This window comes from Lepidochelys kempii, chromosome 15 (assembly GCF_965140265.1).
Source record: "Lepidochelys kempii isolate rLepKem1 chromosome 15, rLepKem1.hap2, whole genome shotgun sequence".
Classification (NCBI taxonomy): Eukaryota; Metazoa; Chordata; order Testudines; family Cheloniidae; genus Lepidochelys; species Lepidochelys kempii.
Genome location: NC_133270.1, coordinates 29,329,575 through 29,357,105, shown reverse-complemented (window position 1 = coordinate 29,357,105; position 27,531 = coordinate 29,329,575). Strand labels below are relative to the sequence as shown.

At 47.6% G+C, this 27,531-nt stretch overlaps 1 protein-coding gene across 9 annotated transcripts in view; it reads right to left on the bottom strand.

Annotated features, from left to right (window-relative positions):
• ACACB (acetyl-CoA carboxylase beta) overlaps positions 1-27,531 on the bottom strand; it is an 80,503-nt gene that overhangs the window by 9,102 nt on the left and 43,870 nt on the right. For 4 of the 9 annotated variants that reach the window (XM_073313682.1, XM_073313681.1, XM_073313685.1 and 1 more), the window contains 24 exons: positions 26,214-26,314; positions 25,707-25,795; positions 25,486-25,610; positions 24,340-24,453; positions 24,111-24,224; positions 23,502-23,591; positions 23,203-23,321; positions 13,595-13,732; positions 12,753-12,852; positions 12,565-12,672; positions 12,260-12,316; positions 11,737-11,778; positions 11,408-11,623; positions 10,241-10,396; positions 8,877-9,080; positions 8,015-8,170; positions 7,457-7,579; positions 6,365-6,634; positions 4,037-4,134; positions 3,540-3,660; positions 2,894-3,004; positions 1,099-1,242; positions 603-723; positions 305-401 (listed from right to left, as the gene is read on the bottom strand). In XM_073313682.1, coding sequence (XP_073169783.1) covers positions 305-401; positions 603-723; positions 1,099-1,242; positions 2,894-3,004; positions 3,540-3,660; positions 4,037-4,134; positions 6,365-6,634; positions 7,457-7,579; positions 8,015-8,170; positions 8,877-9,080; positions 10,241-10,396; positions 11,408-11,623; positions 11,737-11,778; positions 12,260-12,316; positions 12,565-12,672; positions 12,753-12,852; positions 13,595-13,732; positions 23,203-23,321; positions 23,502-23,591; positions 24,111-24,224; positions 24,340-24,453; positions 25,486-25,610; positions 25,707-25,795; positions 26,214-26,314 — 3,014 coding nt within the window. Of the gene's footprint in view, positions 1-304; positions 402-602; positions 724-1,098; positions 1,243-2,893; positions 3,005-3,539; positions 3,661-4,036; positions 4,135-6,364; positions 6,635-7,456; positions 7,580-8,014; positions 8,171-8,876; positions 9,081-10,240; positions 10,397-11,407; positions 11,655-11,736; positions 11,779-12,259; positions 12,317-12,564; positions 12,673-12,752; positions 12,853-13,594; positions 13,733-23,202; positions 23,322-23,501; positions 23,592-24,110; positions 24,225-24,339; positions 24,454-25,485; positions 25,611-25,706; positions 25,796-26,213; positions 26,315-27,531 lie in introns of those variants that run through there. The other 5 variants (XM_073313687.1, XR_012155175.1, XM_073313686.1 and 2 more) reach the window with 5 other exon arrangements.

Genomic DNA, 27,531 nt, shown 5'->3' with positions numbered 1-27,531 from the left:
AGTTCAACTGGTCTCCATGCAAGGCCAGGGGGCTTGCTTTCCCCACTGCTCAATAGAACAATGTAGGGGGAACACCACAGAACCCGTTCCCAGGAAAGCCAGTCCCCCAGGAGGGGACAACGCAGCCCCAAGTTAAAAAGCACCCTTGGCTGACAGTCAGCTACCTTTTATACAGATAGTTTAGTGCCTACTCCTGCCTGATTTACCACTCAGACAGGCGCACAGACTTCAGTGGGATTCTGCATGTCCAGGCAGGAAATGGCTCTTAGTGAGTACACTGTTAACAGCTGTGCTTTGTTGTTACCTTGCTCTGCCAACTACAACCGTCTGTGCCCAGGGCTGCATGATCTCTATGAAAGTGCCATGATCAAAGAAGCCGCTCTGCCAGGTTCCCTTAACAACTGTGCAATCAAACAGAGTGCGTAACTGTAAGGCTATTTTGCTGATCAGTTCACAATAAACTCCTAGTGCACATTATATCAAACAGTGGTAAAATTCTGCATACACAGGACTGGGAGGATTTTACAGCAACAAATAAATGTAGGATGGGGAGACAGAATGGAGTTTCCGCAGAAGGTCTAGGTTAGAACGCCCTTACTTACTTGGATGTGGTCTTCCTGCCAGCATCCATCTGGGGTCGTAGGGGGCTTTGGAAGGGACAAAATCAATTTCTCTTTCAATGGGGTCACTTGTAGCAGTAACAGGCACTGGGCTACGATTGTCCTATAAGAAGAAAAATCTCTAACCCAGTTTTACCAAATAGCACTATAAAAATCTGTTGGACAATGTTTGTTCCCACTTTACCCTTTACCCCACTGAAATGCTACTTAGGCTGTTACAGAAAAAGCATTAATCCAGACTAATTTCCTTACAGATAATTATTCTTCCGTACGGACAATATTTCACATTACTTTCTACAATGCTTCTAGTGCATTAGATGGTGTCAGAAACGCCTTCAAAAACAACTACAGAAGTAATTTCTGCACGTCAAATGGATTATAAAAAGTTGTTGGGTGTTTGTTTGTTGGTTTTAAACAAGGCATTACATTAAATAAAACGTCACAGCCAACACATTGCTGTCCCGTTGGAGCTACTCACCTTTGGCATATACGAAAGCCACTGTAAGATGGTGTAGACGCCCTCAAAGTCGTCTGGGACAGTCACATGGGAAACACCATTATTATGCATGATCTGCACGCCTCCGAGCTGGTTATTGGATGTGTAGACCTCACGCCCCAGGACCTAGTTAAAGTTATAAATAGAAAAGATTATCACCCCTAGAGTAAAGTAGCTGTAGACCTTATGCACACACAAACTTGTGCCTGTTTAGTTAAAACCAGTGCAAACCTGTGTGTAGACATGCTTATTATGGTCTAAAAAGTGGCTTATTTTAGTTTAGTTTAAACCTATTCTTGACTGATTTAAGCTAAACTTTGGTTTTGTAAAATAAAAGTGTCCAGACCACCTTTTGCATTGGTCTAACTAAATGGGTTTAAAAAAAAAATCTCTTCTTAATTTAAGCTGGAGTAACTCTGCAAGTTCATACACCTGCCACGCTGAACTAGCTGACTGAGCAAGGCTCTGTCAATGCCAGCTCTGCCAATGACTTGCTCTAACCAATTTATTTGAGCATAAGCTTTCGTGAGCTACAGCTCACTTCATTGGATGCATACTGTGGAAAGTGTAGAAGATCTTTTTATACACACAAAGCATGAAAAAATACCTCCCCCCACCCCACTCTCCTGCTGGTAATAGCTTATCTAAAGTGATCACTCTCCTTACAATGTGTATGATAATCAAGGTGGGCCATTTCCAGCACAAATCCAGGGTTTAACAAGAAGGTCGGGGAGGTGCGGGGGGGTGGTAGGAAAAAACAAGGGGAAATAGGTTACCTTGCATAATGACTTAGCCACTCCCAGTCTCTATTCAAGCCTAAGTTAATTGTATCCAATTTGAAAATGAATTCCAATTCAACAGTCTCTTGCTGGAGTCTGGTTTTGAAGTTTTTTTGTTGTAATATCGCAACTTTCATGTCTGTAATCGCGTGACCAGAGAGATTGAAGTGTTCTCCGACTGGTTTATGAATGTTATAATTCTTGACATCTGATTTGTGTCCATTTATTCTTTTACGCAGAGACTGTCCAGTTTGACCAATGTATATGGCAGAGGGGCACTGCTGGCACATGATGGCATATATCACATTGGTGGAGGTGCAGGTGAACGAGCCAACAGGAGAGTGGGTTTGTGGGGGGGGGTGGATTTGTGCTGGAAATGGCCCAACTTGATTATCATACACATTGGAAGGAGAGTGATCACTTTAGATAAGCTATTACCAGCAGAAGAGTGGGTTGGGGGGAGGTATTTTTTCATGCTTTGTGTGTATAAAAAGATCTTCTACACTTTCCACAGTACGCATCCGATGAAGTGAGCTGTAGCTCACGAAAGCTTATGCTCAAATAAATTGGTTAGTCTCTAAGGTGCCACAAGTACTCCTTTTCTTTTTGCGAATACAGACTACACAGCTGTTACTCTGAAAAATGACTTGCTCTGTGACCTTAACAAGTCTCTCAACCTTTCTATCTCAGGAAACACAGGCAAGTTGTGTATGCATCAATGTTTGTAGAGACCTTCAAATGCTGTGAATCACTTGTAATTCCCTTACTGGTCTCTTCTACACATATTCCATGAATAACTCATCTGGTTTAAACACCTATCACGTCCAGAGTACTGTGGAGTTTTTCTATGTGAAATATTAAGTATCCATTATGGAATTTTGCAGGTGGGAGACAGCAAATGTTTCTGGTTCCTACAAAGGAGAGTGATAATTCAGCACAGGAAAGGACAATTTTCAGGGGAAAATAGAAGTGATGGGTGACACTAAACTCCTCGTTACCTTATTTAAAGCACTAGCCCCAGTGAGGATGATGTGGGAATTCTCCACCTGTATCACTCGCTGCCCTAGCCTCACCAGGTAAGCGCCAATTCCAATGGCACGACACGTCACCTAAGAGGTGCAGACAAGGAAGACAAAAGTTACTGACGAAAAAGGGCTACATAATCATGAGGAAGAATCAACAGAACTCTACATTCTTTTCTACCAACCTGGAAGATAGGTAATGAAATGGCTGCTGCTAGTCTGTTTCATCTAAATGATACGCCATTACCACAATCAAAGTGACCTAATGAAGACTGAACTCTGACATTGTATACAATAACCTTGTTGTTTCGCTCTGGTTTCAGGTTTCCAGCTGATAGTGTCTAGTTCTGGTCAATACTCTGTTGAATGTAGCATACCACTGGCATTTTAGGCCAGAAAATACATCCTAAGCATTTCACAGCTTTAGCATACTTCATCTGAACATCAACAGCTAAGCTGGTTCATGGGGATTTCATAAATATTTGGCTCCACTTCACTTGGCCAACCCTGAGCGGCCTCATCCTGTGTGGCTTTAGAAGCAAATGCGACAGGCGCCTCATGTGCTGGATAAGAGTGAAGGAGAATGGCTCATAAAATCAGCTAACGATTCCAAAAGCCATACCATGCTAATGGTCACAATTTCATCATAAGCAATGGAGGACTCCCCAGCAATGGTACCAGATGCTCTCAGGTTCTCCACACCGAACCCTTCATCTTTACCGATGATATCGGTTAGGACATACCTGTGGGGAAGCAGAAGAGACAATACAGAGCCAGAGAAGACAAAAGACCTAGTTTTCACAAGGGGCTTGCAGGTAAGGCCTGGGACTCTGGCACAGGAGACACCGTGTGACCAAGCGTGAGGCACTTTGCCTCTCTAGGCTGCAGTTTCTTCAACTGTGAAAGGGGACGATACTTTCACTGTCTCACAGGGGTGTGGTGGGGATAAATCTAAACACCTGACAAGTCCACGACACTGGGTACATGCTCTGGGCAGCTAGCTCCGTGCACCACAGTGGCTACGGTGAGTGTGCTGGCTTGATCAGAGCTCGGCGGGGAACTTACACCTCCAGCTCACAGTGTAGACGTACGCAGGGACTTGAATAAAAACCCACTCACCTGGACTCTCCTCCTTCCTCTACATGCTCACAGTGCACAGAGTTCACAGAGCTGATCCTTGTGTAATCCTGTGGCGTCAGGTACAAGTACTTGAACCCCTTCCAATAAAGCGGGAAAGAATTAGCTGAAGAAGCTGCTTGCATAGCCATTAAATACACTATTTTCAACAGGCGCTTGCTACTTGCAAAAGTTAACGTCTGGTACGATACAAGCATAAGCAGCTTGTGGTGCAGTTTTCACTGATGGATAGTTTAAAAATCTCATTACCTTATATAGAATAAAGCTGCACTTGTATTTTGCTAATTTAAGTTTCTAAAGCCCACAGTAATGTATGCATTTTATAATGCATACACACACACTTTTATATCGATATACCACCTCATTACACATAACACACTGATACAGCATCACTAAACTGCAATAAAATGTATGCAAATGCCCACTAGTGGTTAAGAGAATAAACAGAAACCCTTAAATTCATTGGGTAAAATTTTCAAAGCATAGAAATTACTTAGGGTTCTTAAGCCCTAACGTCCCATTCGCTTACAATGAGTTAAGCACCTTAACTTAGGCACCAAGCTCGCTTTTGGACAATAAGACTTCAGTCATTTTGGGAGTTTTGAAAATTTTGCCCATTGTTATTTTAACTGTAGGGTTATTTTTTAGCCTGGACTGCGAGACAAAAAGAATAAACCTAGCTTTAGACCCAGTGATGAGCCGCCAAAATCTTAACAGCTGGTTCCCTCCTCATCCCACGAGGGGGTCGTGGCACACCCCTGCCCCCCAGGACCTCGACGCCCCCCCCCAGGACCCTGCCCCATCTACCCCCCTCCCCTGTCCCCTGACTGCCCCCAGAACCGGGCAGGAGGGTCTCATGGGCCACTGTAGTGGGTACCCACTCCGCCCCTAAGAGCCAGAGGAACCTGCCGAGGCGAAGTGGGGAATCCCGGCGGTATTTACCTGGGGCAGCTCCCCGGAAGCATCCAGCAGGTCCCTCTGGCTCCTAGGGGCGGGGGAGCGTAGCTAGGGAGGGAGGCGGGGGAGCAGCCACTCCCCCCACAGATCACATCAAAAGTGGCACCTTAGGCGCCCACTCCCTGGGTGCTCTGGGGCTGGAGCCCCCACAGGGAAAATCTGGTGGGTGCAGAGCACCCACCGGCAGCTCCCCGCCCAGCCCCACGCCCGGCCCCAGCTCACCTCACCTCCGCTCCGCCTCCTCCCCTAAATGCGCCACCCCACTCCGCTTCTCCACCCCACCCCCCGGCTTCCCGCAAATCAGCTGTTCGCATGGGAAGCCGGGGAGGGCTGAGACGCAGGTGGCAGCTTCACGCTCAGGCCCAGAGAGGCGGAGATGAGCTGGGGCGGGGAGCGGTTCCCCTGCCTGGCCGCCACCCCACGGGTTACCTGCTGCGGCGCCGGCGGCCCTCCTAGCAACCCCTGCCCCAGCTCACCTCCACCTCCCTGGGCCTGAGCGCAAAGCTGCCGCCTGCGTCTCAGCCCTCCCAGGCTTCCGGCGCGAACTGCTGATTTACGGGAAGCCTGGGGGGGGGGGGGGGAGAAGCAGAGCGGGGCAGCACGTTCAGGGGAGGAGGCGGAGTAGAGGTGAGGTGAGCTGGGGCCAGGCGCGGGACGGGGAACTGCCGGTGGGTGCTCTGCACCCACCAAATTTTCCCTGTGGGTGCTCCAGCCCTGGAGCACCCACGGAGGTGGCGCCTAAGGCGCCACTTTTGGCCAGTGGTTAAATTTAGAAGCCCTTTTAGAACCAGTTCTCCCTCCCAGGACAACCAGTTCTAAAAGGGCTTCTAAATTTAACAACTGGTTCTAGTGAACTGGAGCGAACCGGCTCCAGCTCACCACTGTTTAGACCCATGCACAGCACAAAGAACCCCGAACCACATGCACAGAACTGACCATCGGCCACCCAGAGACCAGTCTGACTCAACTGAGCCTCTACAATCAGTCCACTGAATTCTCAGGCTGCCCCTTCTCCTGCGTCCTGCTTTGAGGGGCATTTTAGCGCCACCTTCTGGTTTCCTGATCCAGTTAGTGGGTTCACTAGACACCGCAGAGATGGGCTGGAGGCAGATCCCACAGCCCAAAGGTGGCAGCCAGCAGACAGGATGTAGATGGAGGGCACGTGGAGGTGGGGGGACCTGCTCGTGAGGAGAGCTCTGCAATTGGACTTGTGTATTAACCCTGTATGTTATCAAATCCCATTTAATCTCAGGACTGCTGTTGCATCTTTCAACCCTTCTTATTCCCAAATTGCATCTTTCACAGAGCGGGTTTTTTCCCCCCCCCCCACTGTAGTGAGACACGTGCACCTACCTTGTAGGGATCCGTGGGATCCACCCAGGCTACCTGGAACATGTGCTTTATCTCATCTGCAAACCCTATCCGTGCCCCGCTGTTTGCTGCAATGTAGATCTGTGGGATGCCTTCCGAGCGAGCCAGCTGTGAAGCTCGCAGGAAGAGCAGATCCTCCTCGGGCCCAAAGGAGCCAATCTTGTAGGTGATGTCATTGCTGATAACAATGATGTCTCGGCCTCTGGGATACTCAGGGGTTTTCAGCTTCATTTTGAAAGCAACCATCCCAACCTGCTCAAAGAGATATCAAGTCACAAGGGCAAGTTTCTCGAGAGGAAGTAAATACTAGTTGTAGGCTACACTCTGTCACAGATTAATCAATGGCTCTGCATACACACACAGCTTCTACTCCCAACACCATTCTCCGAACTTTAAAATGTTACTCAGGTTGATTTGTTCAACCTGCAGAAGTTCAGGCTTCTGATAAAGTGGCTAGAACACCTGGGAAACAGTCAGTCACAGCTCAGACAGGATTCCCTAACCATTTATGCGATTCAATTCATTCCTCCAAGATGCCACACAACAAACTCTGCACAGCATCTTGCAGCGCAGGAAGAAGGGCTCCACTTGAAAGTGATGCAGCCAAACTAAAAAAAAAAGCCAATGAAATAGGCAGGGCTTGGAAAATTGTCCCAACACCTACTAGTCTAAGGATTCAGTCATACTGAGAAGCACCTGTGTCACCACACACCTGTGAGATAACGGAACAAACTGCTGTGCACCATTTATTGGGATTATATTTACTTGTAACGGGTCAATCAGCTCTCTACATAATGCGTTCGACAGAAGTGCAACTTACATCTCTTCCTTTCATTATTCTGTAACTAATCTCTCTCTCTGGTTCCACTCCATTCTCTCTCTCTTTTCCTTCCTATAACAGATCACGATGAATCTTTTTCTGTGTTGCCTTTGGTGTCTGTTTCCTTCTCTCTCCTTCATCTCTCTTTCTCCCCCACACCTCTTCCCTTCTGTTTTCTGTCTTTCCCACTCCCACACCATACCTCCCCAGCTCTACACTGTCTCCCACCTACTCCCTACTCATTTTGTTCATACCTCATTTCCTCCAGGTATCCTGTTCATCTCCACCAGCTGCCCCTGGGAATCCAACACTAACTCAGTGTAGGTTAGAACATCTTTGGGGTACATTTCTGTAGAGCCCCACAATTTAAAGAGAGCCTGCAAAAGAACCAGTTAAGAGAATTAAACACACACACACCACATGAGACAGAAAGCATGTGCTGAAGCGGTTCAACGGCTACTGCTGCACCACAAATGAACATCCAATTAATGATATTCTAGTTATTTAAATAAAGAGGGGACAAGAACAATTGACAACACAGCTCAGCTTTGTTTCTTGTTGTACAGGACATTCTGGTCCAGCTCCTTAGCTGGCATTCCCCCACTGAAGTCAGCAGAGCTGTGTCAATTGTACATCAGCTGAGGATTTCCTTAGAAAACACTTAACATAAATGAACCTGTTTTTATGCTAGTTGGGAGTAGAGAGGGTTCACCCCTCGGCCTCTCCCCCCCCAAACAGGAAAACTGGAAATGGAACTAGGAAAGGAAAGGAAATGATGGGAATATTTCCAATGGCTACTTAGCAGGACTTACCTGCTTGAACATTTCAGGGAAGTCATACACATAGGTAGTGCCTAGCGACTGTGCCTGGAAGCGCTTCGATTGGAGCAGGTCCTTGGTAACATATGGTGTGTTGATCAGCATACCATGCTGCAGCCCTTGCTTATCCCCATAGGAGTGAAACATAATCTAAAGGGAAGGTCGAGAGTCAGTTCCCCTCCCACGCAGGTGACTTGTTCTTTACAAAGTTAATGCACAATCCCTCAGATGTGAGGTGCGGAGAGTGGTTTAGAAATGTTAGATCAGTTAGTATATGACAACAGCTCTACACCTTCAGTGATAACGGGATTCAATATAAAACAACAACGTATCCAGCTTGAGTGGGGAAGTCACAGACGGTATTGTAATAAAACTAGCAGTGTCTGCATGCACCACTGCCCTCTGCTGCTCGGAATCAGAACTGTGCAACTATGTGTTATAAGACCTACACTGCTCAGAGCCGGCAGCAATCCTCTTTTAGCTTAAGTGGTGCTTTTGGAGCAGGAGGGTCAGAGTTCCGTTCCTGATGTCACTTGGAGGTTCCAAGTAGCTAGAGTGTGCAGCTGAATGACAACCGTGGCCCCAGACTTGTTACAATATTTTCAGGAATTGTAACACCTTGAGTGACAGCTCCCAGGCCCTGGTCGCCGTAACAGGAACTACTGACTCCAGCCCTAACAGGTGCAGAAATCCCTCCTGATGCTACCATAACTGAGTAACTGTACTTGCTCAACAATGGTAACAAGATCTGGTGAAAGGAAAGCCTGGGGAGAGAGAGTCTGAGCAGAGAGGAAAACGCTTTCAGCCTTTTTTTTTTTAAATGCACTCAGCACTAGCTCCAGTGTAAATCACTCACATTCCCAGTCCTGGGATCATTCACTTCTTTGTAGAGACTAATATCCAGGTAGTAGCCGGACTCATTGGTCAGGAAGAGGCGGATAGGAATGGCTTTGCCAACAGGAGTCAAACGGATGTTGATCTTCACTTCAGCTTGCAGGACCCGGAGTTTCCACAACCTGCTGCCGTAGCGCATCACCATGGAGCGGACAGCCTCCTCAATCTAGGGACACAAACGCCAGGCACCTGGGAATGCTTGCAGATGTAACAGGCAAATCTCAAATAGTTTCATTCAGTGAAGCCGATTAGTCTCATGACTACGTAACACCACACTCTTGGCCGTAACATGGCACAAGTCTAAGCCCAAGAGCATCTTCCCCCTGTCCTGATCCTTTTCAGCTTTCACACACCGACATTTTAAATGTGTACCAATGAGAAACTGCTAGGCATCCCCCTTCCCTGGCCCTGCACCACCACCTCCCTGCTCTGAGCTCCGGTATGACTGCAACACCCTCCTAGTCCCTCCAGCTGAGTGCAACTTGGTGCTGCCAAATGTGTTTGCCCGACAGGAAAAAAAAAAACTGGTTGTGTGAAACAAGTTACCTGTTACTGGTTGTGAGAAACAAGATATGGAATCTCAGTAACTGGAGGTTAACAGCAGGTTAGACCAACACCTGTCAGGGATGGTCTACATAACAGGTAGTCCTGCCTCAATGCAGGGGACTGGACTAGATGACCTATCGAGGTCCCTTCCAGTCTTACACTTCCATTTGTTCTCCCTCCCTCCCTGCTTCTCGGTTCCTGACAGCCCAGAAAGCAAGGGTCCACTGATCCCCTGGCAGTGGTGGGCAGCCACTCAGTACCACTCACCAACCATTTTACATGAGCATTCCTGCAGGTCTAAGTTTAACATACTAGTTCATTCCTATGTTGGCGGTCTCAGCATCTCCCCAGCACACGGCACCTCCACCATGAATGCACAGTTAGAACAGGAGGCAAAGCACACAGCAACGCAGCCACATGGAGGTGTTGGGAGTCTGAGTCCTACAGCTAATGGAGTGGAATGGGGGAGAGGGTGGAGGGAGAACAGAACAGCAACAGGATGGTCACTACTTGGGGGAAGAAACATCTCCCATCCCTTCCAATTGCTGCCCCTATAGCCAAACCTACCACGGTGAAAACTTTGCATACAGGAAAACATGTGGCTGTTCCATTTTTAGTGCCCATTAGAAGTGAAAAAGAAAAGTTATGATTTGTATTACCATAGCGCCTTGCAGCCCTGGTCACGGACCAAGATCCTGGGATGCTAGGCGCTGTACCAATACAGACCAAAGAGGTGACTGCTGCCCCAGAAAGCTTGTTCTCCACTTCAACGAAGCTCACCTTGGACGGATCCATGACGACAGTAGGCACAAAGTTGAGGAAGATATGGTTACAGTCAGTGCGGACACTGGTGTTGCTGAAGGCCACTTCCAACTCATCCATTGCTTCCAGGAGTAACCGTTCACCCTCGTTCTGCAGGTATTCAAAGGAGGCCTCCTAGAACAGGGCACAGGGCAGCACGTGAGCTGGGAATGGACAGCAAGTGGCAATACCGCCACAGGTAAGACAGAAGCTTGTCCCTGCCCGAATCAGGCTGGCGAGCAAAAGCACAGCCTTAGCCTCCAGCTGTAATACGGAAGTGTAGCCCATGGCCGTGACAGGGTCAGAGCACGGCATTGGCACCTGCAGTCTCAGTGTGTCACCCTCCTCTATTAAAAAGGAGCAGAGCTGCAATACATTCCTTCACAGACACAACTGGGCATGTAATCCTGAGCTTCTGGCAGGCCAACCTTCGGACTGGCAAAGTTTGGGCACCCCCCAAAGCAGAAATGCCCCACACCCTAGCTATCCTAGATCGCAGTCCTTAAAGCCAGAGTAAAATAACAGCAAAGAAATCATAGCTTTTCCCACTAGGTGTTTCTGAACACTATCCATTCATGCTTCAGCAGCTTTGTGAAGGAAAAGGTGATCTCTGAGAGAAAGTGACCTGGTGGTGAGGGGCTATTTCAAACCTGTCTCCAACTGGTTGTGGCCAGAAGGATGGACTTGGGGCTAAGGCACTAGACTAGGACCACAGATATTGGGGTTCAATCCCCAACTCAGCCACAGATGCCCTGCATCAGCATGGGCAACTTATTTCAATCTCTGTGCCTCAGGCTCCCCAGAGGATGGCAAGCGGTTGTAAAGATAAATTCATCAACGCTTGCGAGACACTACTAAGATGGGGGATGGAAAGTGTCATGGCTGGCCAGTAGTTTCTACCACATCTAGCCAACGTGTTTCTGCACCTCAGAACCATCCTCACAGCTGGTCCCCTTCTTGGCAGCCACAGCAGACTGTCTAAAAACAAGTGGCACATGCCTATTCGGAGAAAGGGGTAGGAATATACCACAGGCCCATCCCTCCCTGAACAACACTCTTCCAGAGAGCTGTACAGGTCTGGACAAAGCAACAAAAACATGGTGTTAATTTCAAGTCACAGCAGAAAGGAACGCAAAGTCCTTTTACCTTAGTGATGAGATCAGAGTGTCTTATAATGGCTCGTATGAAAAACCTGTAGTCAGTAACTTCATTGCCCTCTTCCACTTTGGCAGCTCCTAGATACAGGTGCATCCTGTGGTTGGCACAGGGGACAGCAGTCAGGTCAAAGTTACGCATCCGATTCAGCTCCAGCTGGAAGGCCAGGGCTGGTTCCAAGTGCCGATAAATGCGGTCTTCTGCAAACTGAGTGCACGCCAGAGAAGAGAGCAAACCTCTGTTTGACTTTGGAATAATTTCATTATTTCTAGAGCTGACTTAAGAGACATCAAACAGTAGAATCAGACAATGAGCCTTACCTCATCTCTTGCTCTAAATGTAAAAAACTTTGGAAATTCGCTCTACAAAAGGAAAAAAAGACACATTAACAAAATTAACTCAGCAATGGCATTAAATACAGACAGTAGACTCAAGCAATTCTCACCTGTACTAGCAAAAATGGCATTTAAACACAACACAGTGAAGTCTCCCCCAAAAGAGGAAGAGCAACTTGTAACATCTTTGTTTTGAACCCATCCCACCCCATCAAAAAATTGAGTTGACAAAATAACATTCACATTTTATATTAAGAGTACCCTCATATAAAGAGCAACACAATAGATATGTCAATCTATTGTTACAGAGGCTAACAGGTTGCTTATAACCATCCATAACACCTTCTACCGATGTCCTTCTTTTATCCCTCTAACACATACTACTCGTGTCTGTAACAGGCTTGTAAACCTCTAGCCATCATTTATTAGCCTTTAAAAACTACATGGAGTGTACCTTTAAAAGTGTGACCAAAATGATACTGCAACTCAAAGCCCTCTCCCTGCTCACCTTCTGCACAATTAAAAATGTGATTCTCCGGAGGCCACAGTCAACAAGGATGTTTTTCTGTATGAAAAAACAGGAGCCAAGCATCATATCACCGGCAAAGCCTTCATGTGCCCAAGGGGATTTTAAATCATCACCCCCAGGAAAACAGACAACTCTGACAGACATTACCACTAACTCAGCAAATGAGAGCATTAGACATGGCCTGCCAGGAGGGCTGAAGTGACAGCTGTAGTATGTCGGGTGAGCATGTTGTACAGGAGCTGCACCCCAAGTTTACAAGCAGAATAGTGTATGAGGCACAAGACCTTCGACTGAGCAAAGGTTCTGAAGACTGGCACCAGCTCCTCATCCTCAAGGTGGCTGGCCCATCGGATGGCGGTGTTCAGGATGTGGATGGGCTCCTCTTGGACGTTCTGAAAACAAGACAGTGAGGTCAGTCCCAGAAGCATTCACGCTGCATCTCCAGAAGGACGCGACCAGATATCCGCCTCACCTTATTGTCCTCTTCTTCGTAGAGCGTGGATCGCGCCTCGCTGAACAGGGGACTCTCTGAGGGTGGATCGGCAAAGCAGGAGATCACTTCATCAAAATTCCTGGCAGAATCCAAACAGGTTGTGGTGGATAAGTCAGTGATTGTATCAAGCTAGAGAAGTCCTTACACACAACCCACCTGATACAAAAACCAACAGCCTTGAACTATGGAGAGTGTTCCCTGAAGACAAGCATTCAGCAGGGAATTGGGAGTGTTCCCTGAGGACAAGCATTCAACAAGGAGTTGGGTACCATCAGCAGCAAAGGAAAAACTTACCTGTGACTCAAGGAGACTTGGGTTCAATTCCACAGACTCCCTCTGTGACCTTGGGAAAGTCACGTGTTAACCTAGCCTCCTCCAAAGTTCACAAGGGTGTGGTAAGGATTAACCCATTAAATGGCTGTGAGGCACTCAGATACTATGGTGGTAAGGGCCGTAAGGACCTACACACGGACAGGCAAGCACTCCAGAAGAGTTACAAGTTACAATCTGTTTAACAAGTGTTTCCATGAATTAAAAAAGCAACAGTTTGCCTAAGTGAATCATCATCTCCTCCCGCTTTGAGTGTCATGCTGGAAACATCTTCTGCAGCTGCCTGATACTGAGCTTTGGCAAGATCCTTTGAACTCAGAGCATTTCTTAATGGTCAGACTGAAGACCGTGCAGCACAAAAGTAAACACTCGCTTGTTTTGCTTTGGTATAACAGTGGTAGTACTGGGTTAGCATAATGGAGGTGGTGCTTGGCTAACACTATGTCTTCGATTTACTCCCCGCCCCCACCCCCCGAGTCTTCCCTCCATACCTTGTGAAATCTTCAAATCTGTCGAAAGCAACCATGGCTCCCATTCTCTGACACAGAGGAGAAAAGCCGCTGTCCATGAACAGCTCGGTGCTATGCCTGGCTAGGTCAGGGTTTGATACGCTGATCGGGATAGACATTCTGTACAAAGAACAAGAGAGCAGTTAGATAGGACATGGATACAGGTAATACGCATGTGATGCAAGGAAACAGCTTATCTAGAATTCATGCTCATTTAAAAAAAGAGAATACCTGAATAAATCTCCCTCTCCCTCCTCTTCCCTCCCCAGAGTTGAGGTGTCTAAAGAATCCCATCCACACTGCCTCCTTAGCCACCAGTGTCTTGTTAAGGTTTCCTTTTCTTTGCTCAGATCAGACCTAGTGACAACTATTCAGTGAATTTGTTTAAAATTTGCAATTTGTTTAAAAACCCTTCAACAATCACATCAAGCTCACTGCAAAAGCACTCTGTTTGACAGGCCCCGGGGTTTCTGGGGAAACCTGAGGGTAGGTGGTTTTAGGGGCAGTGAGATGGGGTTTGCCGATATGTTTTTCCATTTTATTAAACTGCTGGGTGATGTTTTCACTGGTTGTGATTTTAATTGCCATGTGGTGCCTTGAGCTCTCTTCTCTATTACATTCTTTTAAAAATCGAAAGAACGACCTACCCAGCTTACGTATGTCTGAAAAGGGGCCTGTCATGGAGATCCACATGCCAATAACAATAGCAAAAACACACACACACAGGAAAATAGCCTTTCTGCACAAGTCATGTGGCTCGGGACCTGGATGCAAGGCACCAAACAGAAATACTGGCAGCCTCAACTCAGCCCTACAAACCTTCCTCCTGGGTAGTCCCCCTGGAGGGCCCCAAAGCATCCTCTTCCTTTTCACTGACAGCTCAGTGATCCCAGTTCCTCCACTGGAGACAACCAGCCATGCAAGGAACAGGTGGGGATTTTAACTCTGCTTGGGCTCACTGGCTATCTGCAGCATGCTCTCCCCACGCCGTGCTAGCCATTTGTTTCTTGGAGTTAAAAACAGACCGCCTGTTCAGATCTCGTATGTCTCCTGGTTAGAGGATTCCCAGGAATTGCTTCGACTCGCAACACTGGCTCATGAGGACTATAAGAATTTCCCTTCGTTTCCAGGCCCTCCAGCAAGTCACGTTTAAAACACGCCAGTGTCAGCCTCAGCTTGACAATCCCACTGCTACCCTGTAGTCAGGTGTTACTGATGTCTCCATCACACAGTGCCAGTAGCAGCATTGGGCAGTATGCCATAAAGGAATCTGCTATAATCTTAATATACCCCATAGCCTCAAAGTCCTTGGGTCACTGATACTATTTTGCATCAGAGGGAGGTTAAATCTGGGGTGGAGTCTCACTGAGAACCCAATAATGCTGCCGAGCAAGGCAAGTCCCCTCTCCTGGCAGGGTTTGGGCACTGCACCCCCTATCATCAATAATTCTTCCATGCCAGTCAGGGAGCGTAAGATTGGATCAGTCTCCCCTGCAGAGCACCAGTGACTGAGTTCTGCACAGAGGGAGTCTAGTATTCCTGCCTCTGCCTGGGGCAGTTTTGCAATGAGATGAGAAAGCTACTCACCTTACAGTAACTGAAGTTTTTCGAGATGTGTGTCCCTGGGGGTGCTCCACTCTAGGTGTTGGTGCGTCCCGGCACCGTTGATTGGAGAGTTTCGGTAGCAGAGCCTGGTCAGGACGCACACGCTCAGTTGGTATCTCCCATCCCGCACCCTCCTCAGTTCCTTTCTCTACCATGGAGAAATCATACTAGTACTTCAAAGTAGAGGGGAGGAGGGCGGGGAGTGGAGCACCCACAGACACACACATCTCGAAGAACTTCAGTTACCACAAGGTGAATAACTTTCTCTTCTTCTTCGAGTGCTGTCCCTGTGGGTGCTCCGCTCTAGGTGAATGTGTAGCAGTTCCCACTATGGTCGGCGGGACTTTGGAGATGCGGCAGTGAGTGAGTACTGTATGGCCTACTATGGCGTCTGCCGTGGTATCTTGCATGATAGCATAGTGATTGGGAAACGTGTGTGCAGATGACCATATAGCCGCTTTACAGATGTCAGGGATGGGTACGTTATGTAAGAAGGCAACAGATGTCGACATAGCTCAAGTGGACTGAGTTCTAATGCCTTTGGGCAGTTGAATATTTTGAGTGTGGTAACAGGATCTGATGCAGTCAGAGATCCACTTGGCCAGACGTTGTTTAGACATAGCCGTTATCTTTCGATCTTTCGGTAATGGAGACAGAGTTGTGGGGATAGAAAGTAGGCAAGTATATTGGTTGGTTAAGGTGGAAGGTGGATACCACCTTAGGGAGAAATTTAGGATGTGGTCTCAGAGTGACTTTATCTTTGGAGAAGATTGTGTAGGGAGGATAGGCCATCGGGGCGCTCATTTCTCCTACTCTCCTTGCTGATGTTATTGCAACTAAGAAAGCTACCTTCATGGACATATGAAGAAGAGATGAGGTAGCCAAGGGCTAAAATGGAGGTTTCATGAGACTGTGAAGAATGAGGTTAAGATTCCATGTAGCTGCTGTTGGGTAAATTTCAGGGCAGAGATTTTGAAGGCCCATGAGAAATCATTTTATGGTGGGGTGGGTAAAGAGTGAGCAACCTTCTAACAAGTCATGGAAGGTAGTAAGCGCCGCCAGGTATACTTTGATGGAGTTGAGCGAGAGTCCATCCTGTTTTAATTGCAGAAGGTAGTCCAGGACGTTATGGAGGGTCACCATATTGGGTGTTAAGTGATTACATGAGCACCAGAGGGCGAAACGCTTCCACTTCTGCAGGTAAGTACTATGCAGGAGGACGTATCGGACTTGCTCAAAACAGGCTAGTTCATGGCTTTGGAACCATGAAGGAACCAGGCTGTCAGGTGGAGCTTTTGGAGCTGGGGGTGAAGGATCTGTCCGTTGTCCTGGGAAAGGAGATCTGGCCTGCTGGGGAGAGCCTGTGGATGACAGGAGGACAGGCAGAGCAGGTAAGGATACCACGTCTGTCTCGGCCAAGCCGGGGCAATAAGTATGACCCGGGCCTTGTCGTCTATGATCTTCCGAAGAATCCTGTGTAGATGGGATAACATGGTTTTGGTAATTAAATATTCATGGTAAATAGGCCCAATAGCCTGTGATGGGCTATTAGATGGGGTGAGATCCGAGTTAGCCAGGAAAGAATTTTCTGTAGTATCTGGCTGATGAATCTTGCCCATATCCTCAGGGTTTAGCTGATCGCCATATTTGGGGTCAGGAAGGAATTTTCCTCCAGGGCAAATTGGAAGAGGCCCTGGAGGTTTTTCGCCTTCCTCTGTAGCATGGGGCAGGGGTCACTTGCTGGAGGATTCTCTGCTCCTTGAAGTCTTTAAACTATGATTTGAGGACTTCAATAGCACAGATATAGGTGTGAGGTTTTTTTTGTAGGAGTGGTGGGTGAAATTCTGTGGCCTGCGTTGTGCAGGAGGTCAGACTAGATGATCATAATGGTCCCTTCTGACCTAAATATCTATGAGTCTATGGAAGGCGTAGAGGAGAGAGGTGTTCCACGGGATGAGGAACACGTTTCCTAGGGATGCAATCCCAAGTCCCGTTCTGGAGCAAAACAGGCGACATTTTTGATTCTGGGTTGTGGCAAAGAGGTCTATTGACGGGGTGCCCCAGAGGGAGAAGAGCTGTTGAAGTATTGCGGGGTGCAGTTCCCATTCGTGTTCTGTTGAGAAGTGCCTGCTGAGTGCATCGGCAGTAGTGTTGTGGCAGCCAGGAAGGTAGGAAGCAATGATTTGTACGTGATGTTGTATGCACCAATTCCATAGTTGGATGGCTTCCATCCACAGGGAATGTGATCGGGCTACCCCTTGTCTGTTGATGTAGAACATACATGCTATGTTGTCTGTTAAGACCCGAATAGATTTGTTCTTTATGAGGGGAAGAAAGTGAAGGCATGCTTGCCTCACTGCTCTGAGCTCTAAGAGATTTATGTGTAGGCATGTCTCTGACGCAGACCATCGACCTTGTGCCCTGTGTCCCCCTAGATGCGCTCCCCAGCCAATTAGGGAAGTGTCCATGGTGAACATGAGCATTGGGGGTGGTTGCTGGAAGGGAACCCCTGTAGAGGTTTTCTGGTCTTGTCCACCAATGTAGGGAAGCTAGAACATTGGGAGGAGGAGTTAGCAGCATCCCTACGGTGTGTCTGTTGGGTTTGAAGTTGGAGTTGAGCCAGCCCTGAAGACAACTCATTTGTAGCCTGGCATACTTGACCACAAAGGTGGTGGCTGCCATGTGACCAAGGAGCTGTAGGCAGATTCTTGCCTGTGTCCTGGGACGAATAGAGAGCGTGTGTATGAGCTGTGTGATAGCAAGGAATCTGTGATATGAGAATGAGGCTATGCTTCAGATTGAGTCCAGATGAGTTCCAATGAACTCGATCTGTTGTGTAGGAGTCAGAGTGGATTTTTGGACATTTATTTGGAGGCCTAGGCTGTGAAAGAGTGAGATGGCAAAATGGGTAGCTTGAAGTGTCTCGCCATAGGAGTTGCCCTTGATGAGGCAATTGTCCAGGTAGGGGAAAAGCATGATCCCCTGTCTGTGGAAGTGAGCCACGACCACGGCTAGAGTCTTAGAAAAGACCCTCGGTGCCATGGAGAGTCCGAAAGGAAGAACTCTGTATTGAAAATGGTCATGACCAATTGTGAATCGTAGGAAGCATCTGTGAGCTGGATGAATTGATATATGAAAATAAATGTCCTGTAGGTTGAGGGCTGTGAACGAGTCCCCTTGATCCAGTGCAGGAATTATTGAGCCCAGTGTGACCATCTTGAATTCTTGTATCCTCGCGAATTTGTTCAGTGGGCGTAGGTCTAGTACAGGCCTTCATCCCCCAGTCTTTTTCTGGGTCAGAAAGTAATGGGAGTAGAACCCTTTCCCTCGATGTTGTGTCGGCACAGGTTCCACTGTGCGTAGTTGTAAAAGGTGCGCCACTTCTGCGTGAAGTAAGTGTTCGTGAGAGGGGTCCCTGAAGAGGGATGGGGAAGGGTGAAGGGTAGGAAGGTAGGATATAAATGGGATAGAGTAACTGGACTGAACTATTTCGAGGACCCAGCGGTCCTGTGTAATCCACTGCCAGGCATGTTGGAAACTCTGGAAGTGGGGCCAAATGGCAAGTAGGCAGTGGAATCAAGGGGTGGTCATGCAGACCCTCGACCAATGTTTCAAAATTGTTGTTTATTCCCCGATGGGTGGGAGGTGGTTGCTTGAGCTTGATTTTGTCTGCGCTTAGGGGGTCTAGCGCAATTCCTAGTTATGTCGTATCCTTTGGATTGAGGCCGATAATATTGTTGTGTGCATGGTCTTTGGTAGGGTTGGTATCGTCGTCTCCTGGGAAGAGATGGGTGAATGCCCAGGGTGCGCAGTGTTGCTCTAGAATCTTTCATGGTGTGAAGGAGTTCATTGTTTTTTGTGGAAAAAAGTTTATCTTTATCAAAGGGGAGGTCCTCCACTTTGGTCTGCAGATCTTTAGGGATGCCGGATGCAGAAAGCCATGAAGACCTGTGCATAACCACAACAGTTGCAGTAGTACTGGCTGCTGCGTCCACCATGTCTAGAGATGCTTGTAGAGCCGTTCTGGAAATCAGTTGGCCCTCAGTAAGGATTGATTTGAAGTCTGCTCTCCTATCCTCTGGAATGGAGGAGGCAAATTCAAAAAGTTTATTGTAATTATCGAAGTCATAGCTGGCGAGGAGGGCAGAATAATTCGCAACTCTGAATTGTAGAGTGGAGGACGAATAAACCTTGCGACCAAGATGTCAAGGCGTTTAAGGTCCTTGTCTTGCGGGGTGGGCTGAGATTGTGGCTGTTTTGTCGTTTGTGCAACTGCATCCATGACAAGAGAGTTCAGTGGTGGATGAGAAAAAGGAAGTCAGTGCCCTTAGCAGGAACATCGTATTTACTTTCGGCCTTTTTGCAAGTTGGTAATAAAGAAGCTGGAGTTTGCCAGAGTGTGTCAGCGGGTTCCAGGGGTGCTTCATTTATCATGATCTTTGAGGGTGCAGACGGTTGAAGGATTCTGACGAGTCTGTGTTGTGTCTCCTGAACTTCTTCTAAGGGGATGTCTTGACTGAGTGCCACCCTCCTGAAAAGTTCTTGAAATTGTTTAGTCGTCCACATTCTGTGGAGGCGGAGGAAGAGGGCTCCGTCTGGAGCTAATGGAGAGTTAAGGGTCGGTGAGTCAGGATATGGTGCGTAGCTCATATTCTCAGGAAGGGGTTCAGGTACTCTAGAAGTGGACAGAGCTGGAAATCGAGGCACAGAAGGAGGTAGTGGTTTGGTGGAAGAGGTCTGAGGATGAGTGGAAGGAGGATGTGGCCAAGGGCACCACTGAGGCCAAGGCATAGGGTAGGAGAACCCAGGTGCCGCCCACAGGGGGGCGAAGTAGGGAAACTGAGGCTGGTGGCCGTGAGCCGTGACCAGATGTGGAAGAGGTTCTGGTGAAGGAGGAGAGGCAGGTGGGGAGAACTCTGCCTGCTGCTGTATATCAAGTTTGCTGTCAGTAAAGGTAGTCAGTTCAAGTGGGGCGAGTGGCTGTTCAGAAAGTGAGCCCTGTGTATCCAGGAGCAGGGAGTTAAGCTCAGGTGGCACTGAGAGGTCACACTGAGTGAGAAACTGTTGCTCCTGCTCCCTGGGCTGCGCTGAGCAGGCTCTGGGCTCTAGCGTGTTATCAAGTGAAAGGGAAAGTGTCAGCGGTGCCGCAGAGCGCTTGGAGGTGCCTTGCAGGGGGTCCGCTGCTGGTGCCGGGGTGGGAGGCAGGCTCGGTGCCGACGTTCTTCTCTGCACCACAGTAGAGTGCGCTGTCGGCACCGCGTCTATTTTTGGTGCCGAGGGGACCGGCGCAGGAGGTTGGGTCCCTGCCTCTGCGCGAGCCACGGCTGAGGCGCCTGCCTTTGGTGCTGTTAGCACAGAGGGTAAGGATCTCGCGGGACACCCTTTACCCTTGTTAAAGTCTCTCCTTTGAGACTGTTGTGCTTCTTGCCTCTGCTCCAGAGAGGGTGAAGCAATGCTCCCAACTGGTTCGGATCTGGCCAGGGAGTGTGTGAGAGCAGGTTTAACTTTCCCCATCTCCGAAAGCGGCTGCAGGGATTTTTCCATTAGAAGCATTTTAAGCCGCAGGTCCCTGTCGTGCTGAGCTCTTGACTTGAGGCTCGTACAGTGGAGACACTTTGCAGGGATGTGGGTTTCCCTGAGGCACTTCACACAACGTTAGTGCCCATCCGACTGTGGCATGGAGTCCTGACAGAAAACACACTTTTTGAATCCTGAAGCCCCTGGCATTATGAATTAGAAATGGCAGGGGAGAGTATCTCAGAGGGAGACAAGCCTGAAGCGAAAAAAAAAATTTGTTTGTTTGATTTTAAACTAAGTAACTAACTATGTAACTACACTAAAGGAAGGGAAACAACTGGGATGTAACTAATAAAGAACACCGAAATAGTTGTTACTGTTTCCTACAGAGACCAGGGAAGAAAAGTAGCACTGCCCCGAGTCCCGTCTTCAGCCAAGGATGGTTGAGAAGGAACTGAGGAGGGTGTGGGATGCACACGCTCAGGAAGATTCCAACGAGATGGGAGATACCAACTGAGTGTGAGCGTCCCGACCAGGTACTGCTACCGAAAATCTCCGATCAACGGCGCCAGGATGCACTTACACCTAGAGTGGAGCACCCCCAGGGACAGCACTCGAAGAAGAATGTTTCCTTCTTTCAGCAGGATCTTCCCCCCTCTCACAGTTAGTCCAACATACCAGAGGTTAATAATAAATTATTCATTTGTATTAACAGAGCTCTACTTGTGCCAAAAAAAAAAAAAAAAAGAGAGAGCAAATAATCACAAGGCTGTGATTTCTCTAGAACCAAGCTGGGTTTACACAAGGACATAGGCTCCATATTAAGCAACAGGGTTAATTAATTCACATTAGAAACAGACCGGCAGATCCGAGAGGTCTTCCCTGACGTGAGCCCTTTTTTTGACTATGCCAGTACCGATCTACATCCTTTGGGCTCTGAGAAGAGAGCAGCCTACATTTGCTGTTGGTACTATTTACATTAACCCGACCAGCTTTACAAAGCATGGTCATGGGCCAAGCTGAAGACTGGGACTCAGGACTCCTGGGTTCTGTTCATTACTGTAGTTCTATTACTGAACTGCTGTGTGACCCTCGATGAGTCCTTTCACCTCTGAGTCCATCTATAGAATGGGGAAGACACCAGCTCAGTTTCCAGCCATGTGACAAGGAGTAACACCCACAGAGCACTTGGGAGATGTAAAGCCTCAAGTCTTTATTTTATTCTCCTGCCAGGCATACTTGGCTGCCTTTAACAGCTCTCCCCTCACATTCTAAAAGCAGCATGCACGGACGTCACTTAGTAGCTTAGGGTTTGTTCTGATTTCGGCTTCCAGAGCAGCATCCACTCAGCTTGAGGGACAAGACTGTGTGCAAACTTCTGCCCATCTCCCAGCACCACTAGGGAAGCCTGATTCAGAAATAACCCATTCTGCCCTGCTGGCCAGAGAGCAAAGTGTCACCACCGCAGCCAATAAGTCACGGGAGAGAGAGAGAGAGAAATGAGCACATGGGGTAGAGTATTAATGCAGCGGGCGAAAATCACTTCTCATGCTTCAAAGAGAAAATTCTGCACTCTACCTGCTCAAAGCAGGGCTGCTGCCTCTGAAATCAGAGTATTGAACAACTCAGTGAGCTACTGCATGAAACACCAGCTCTTCAATTCACACAGCAAACCAACACCATGCACCAGATGGAAAAGGGGATTTATTCACTAAGAGCACCACTAGGAAGGTTTAAAGAAAAGGAGGACTTGTGGCACCTCAGAGACGAACACATTTATTTGAGCATAAGCTTTCGTGAGCTACAGCTCACTTCATCAGATAGCTTATGCTCAAATAAATGTGTTAGCCTCTAAGGTGCCACAAGTCCTCCTTTTCTTTTTTTGCAGATACAGACTAACACGGCTGCTACTCTGAAACTAGGAAGGCTTAGTAATTTCCCATTGAGGGTCTCCATCACTGAGTTAATGAGAAATTAAACAAACAGCTTTACAAAAGCAGGTGGTGAGGGGAAGATGCCCCAACCCCCTCATGTATCCATCGTTAAAGCTATCAAACCATGCAAGCATAGTCACCAACTCCGTGGGTGCTCCAGGGCTGGAGCACCCATGGGGAAAAAACGGTGGGTGTGGTCAGCTCCCCCTCGACCCACCCAGTGCGTCCTGCCCACCGGCGGGCCCCGCCGATTAGCACCTCCCCCCACCCAATCAGCTGGTTCACAGGGTGCAGGATGGTCTCAGGGGGAAGAACAAGGACATGGCACACTCGAGGGGGGGCGGAACTGGGCAGAAAGAGGCAGGGCATGCGTGGGGCCTTGGGGAAAGGGCTGGAGTGGGGGCAGGGCCTGGGGCGGAGCTTGGGGGTCAGGAACCCCCCAACACTTTCAAAAGTCGGCGCCTGTGCATGGAAGTCGAGTTCATCAATAACCACACAGAACCGGGCAACAGACTAAGTGCAGGTCGTTCCTACCTATTTGGATGCGATGATGGCAACATAAACTGAAACTCTACCACACACGTGCCATCTGAGAGCTGACGATGCTGCAGGCTGTTTAGTTCATAGGCGATATATCCTCTCCTCACGTACACCTGACCAAAGAGGCAGGAGAAGAATTTAATTTGAAATCAGAGTGCTTTCCCACTGGCCAACCACTGAAGCAACCACGATGTGCAACACAGCCTCTCTCACTGGCACTAAAAGCAGCTCCGGCTCTAAGAGCTGCATTACTTCTCAATAAATGGCAGCCAAAGTCTTAATTCACCCTTTACCTCCAGAGCTGCCATGCACACCAGCTGGTTGGAGTGGTAGAAGAAGGTGGGGAGAACATCAAAGATGGTGGTTTCCGAGAGGATCAGTTTCTGTCATGAAGAAAACAGAATTCAGCGCGAGGCACGGTTTGAACAACCCAGTGCCGGCATGAAAGACGAAGAAGAGATGGAAGTTACACAGCTGCAGTTGCTCCAATCCTGAATCTCCCTCAGTAGCTTTTGCTAGATTCGTTAGCCTGCAGTTCACACTGAGGGTTTCAAATGATCTAAGGCGTAATCTAGAGTGCCCGTCACCACAGTTCTCAAATTCCTAGCATATGGCCCAGGTTTCCCTACTAGGGGAAAAGAATCCTCCATTCACTTCCTACCCCTTCTGAGGAGAAAGGCAGAAAGAGGGTGAACCTGTGCTACAGGCCTTCATCTGGAAGAGATCAGAAAGCAGCATTTCACATGGTCTGATATATACTAGCATCAATAGCTTAAGCTCCAAGACATTAATGCCTTTAAGGCCTTTTGAAATAAATGGCTTACAAATCAAACCGCTTCACTAAGAACTAACTAGAAGGTAAATCCCATGCTTTATAATTAATTGTAAGAAGCAGTCACAACCTTTAGGTTTTCAGGGCAGAACTGGTGGCCATACATGTCGATAGCAGACAGGAATATGGACTCCACCTGATTGTGTCTCAGTTCATAGGAAGGGAGGTGAGAGGCAATCAAAACCTACAAATAAAAAGAATCTAAATGAATGGCAGTGATTTGGAGGCAGAAGGGGAGGTTGGGGGGAAAAAAATCACCATGGTTTAATAACATCGTGTAAACCATGAAACATACTAACCTGTCTGGCTCGCAAAGCCACTCTGGAGTGCTCCGTTTTACTGAGCTGTGTTAGCTCATTGAGAATGGCCATCAGCTCCTCCGTCATGGTGGAGTCTCGACCACACAGCTGGTCCTATTAAATATCCTTCCAGCGTTAATGACTAATCCTTATTGAACAGAAACCTCCATCTACCTACATTCCTTACTTTGCCTACAAACGTCTGTGCACCAAACCAGGAAAACGTGCATTTCTCTTCTAACATACACACACACAGAGCCAATTTTTTTGTTCTGGCCTTGGAATCTATATGAAGAAGGGACCACTGTGATCATCTAGTCTGATCTCCTTTATGGCACAGGCCAGAAAACCTCCCCTTTTCTTAAAAGTCAGCACAGAAAAGGGAAGATAATTTAATGAAGGCTCCACTAGTGAAGAAGCCACCAATAAGAATTTTGGGGGTGGAGTCAAAGATGTTAAGAACAGATGATGTAAAGTTTGAAAAGAACTTTATGTTTTAAACGGGTAAGACCAAAATACTTCTTCAAAATGTCTGTGGAAGTTTAATTTTACAATAAAATCTGAGAGGGGAAATCTGATGTAATAGGCTGTATATCTGAGTTCTAATCGAAACTTGCCTCCCCATTTGCAAAGTAGATCTAATAAAGAGGCTTAATTAAAGATATTAAAGCACTCTGAAGATGCTCTACATCAGATGCTCTGTACAAATATTAAGTATTATTAAGTGCTGTAAGAATATTTGAGACCTCACACACACACACACACGCACAATGTACATGATGAATCGATCCACTGTATTTGCTTTATTTTTCCCTTTCACAGATGACTGCAATATCTCAAATCAACTCTCTTATTACAGGGAAGCTTCCCACACTGGTAATTTTTCCAGAGTTCTCAGCTGCAGTTTGGCCTTCACCCTTACAACAATGCAACGGATCCCTTTTATAAAACTACTACCAGCAAGCCACTCGTCAAAACACAAGACTACAGACTGCTTTGTTCCCTCCCACCCTTATTTCTCGTTTTCCTTGAATTCAGAATTTGCCTTCCAGGTCAGAAGTAACACTCTACAGGGCATCTCAACAGCCGTTTCTGATCCAACTTGACACCCACCCTAGTCTCACAGAGGTTGCCATTTTTACTTACAATTAACATGATCACCAGCAGATTCTTCTTTGCCACCTGGGCGTGAGAGAAGATGCACTCGAGCACCGGGGTCATGTCCAATTTGTACTGCTCCCTCAGGTTGATCACACATTTGTCATAGTGGGCTGGGGAGACAACAAGCATCCACTGGTTAGATTAGTTCCCCCAGGCCTGCGGAACAGCACTGGGCCCTCGGCAAACATGCCACCGCTTCCTCTGACCTTGTTGGAACTGGGTTTCCACTTGCAAGTATCTTCTCAGCAAGTCTAACACGACAGATTTCATGTAACCCCGAATGCCGCTGCGGTACCTGGGAACAGGGGAGAGGACCGAGTGTGCCACATCCCAGAGCTAACGCGCCATTGCATTGGCCACGCTGCTTTTGCTGGGAATCAAACATGGACTAGGAAGCAGTCAGGGTGGATCCTCCTCTCCTGGGGCAGGCAAATGACTCAAGCCAATAGCACTCGGTGCATGAGCCAGGAAGTGGTGCTCACCCAATGCTCTGCTTGCTCAGGACAAAGAGGGGTGCAGCATTACTGCCAGCCTTCCCACATGGCTCATCTTGCAGTCACCTACACCAGCACTGGTCCCGCTCGCCCTGCTGCTCTGACCCTTCTCCACCTCCCTCGGAGTCAGGGCTGGCACTAGTTTCTATGGAGCATTTCACAGCATGTCTGGAAACCTCCCACACTGTAGAGCGTGCCACGGCACAGGAAGGCATTCACCTCTGGACTAGCTGCATAATACTCTGCGTGTTCATGAAGAAGACTTCCCGGTCTGCCTTCCTCTGCAAACTGGCCGCATGGCTGTCCAGTATGCTAGCGATCTGCACAGAGCAGAAGAAACACGGGCATGAAGGAGCTAAAAAATAGCTTGGGCACAACAGTCTGGAAAACCAAGGGGATGTGACTTACAAGTACTCAGAAATGGCTAAGAAATCAAAATGAAAAAAAATCTATTTACAGAAGCTCCCTTTTCTCTTGCTCTACACATATTCCCCCTTTTAAGAGACTATATTAATTAGCAGGAACTCTAGTTGGATTTTCAAAGAAGCCACATGTCTAACTGTTTCACTCCTTTGAAATCCTCAGCCTGGGAGCAGCAGTAAGTAATTTCCATTTTCCCAAAGATCAGGGGCAGGTTCTGCAATGCCTCACTCATGCAAGTTGTCCCAACTCATGTGAGCAGTTCAATTAGTTTCAGTTAGACTAGTCAGAGTAAGGATTTGCACGACTGATCCTGTGTCTTTATGGTTGCCATTCTTGGACACTACAAGGCTGTAGAGATGTCTCCATAAATTGGAAACATTAATTCCAACGCTGCGAAGAGGAAGGGCAACAAGTATTATAAGGGGAAGAAAAACATCTCTGTTTGGTAAGCGCAGTACAGCCAGCCAGCTAACCTGCCCGCCACAAGACATTCCAAGTGTGCCTTGTCCCAGCAGGAATAATTCAGAAACCCACCACAATCCCCCCCCACTTTTTTTAATTAACATCATATGCACTGTTATGAACAATGAAATGTAGCTGTAGCTGTGTCAGCCCCAGATATTAGCGAGACAAGGTGGGTGAGGTAAAATCTTTTATTGGACCAACTTTTGTTGGTTAGAGAGACAAGCTTTCGAGCCACACAGCTTGTCTCTCTCATCATCAGACACTAGTCTAATAAAAAGATATTACCTCACCCACTGTGTCCCATGAACAATGAAAGACAGACATTCATCAGTACACGCTCACTGGAAAGCCTTACAGCAGGGAAACGGTGCCTGGGTTGACAGAAATCTATTTACAGAAAACACATAGCGGTGAACTACACTGACCTATTCCAGCCGCATTTACATGGAACATTCAGAGTAACAGCTGAGAAGACACTTAAATTTTTCAGATTTCAAATAGGAAAGGGATAGCTTAAAGAGGTTAGCTCAATTTTAGAGGGAAAAAAAATTGCTCCAGGGCTGAGAGCTTGTGTAAAAGATTTCAAATTAAACTATATCTGTTACAAACGTTTGCTGATCAAAAAAACCATTTTTCCCCACACAATTTT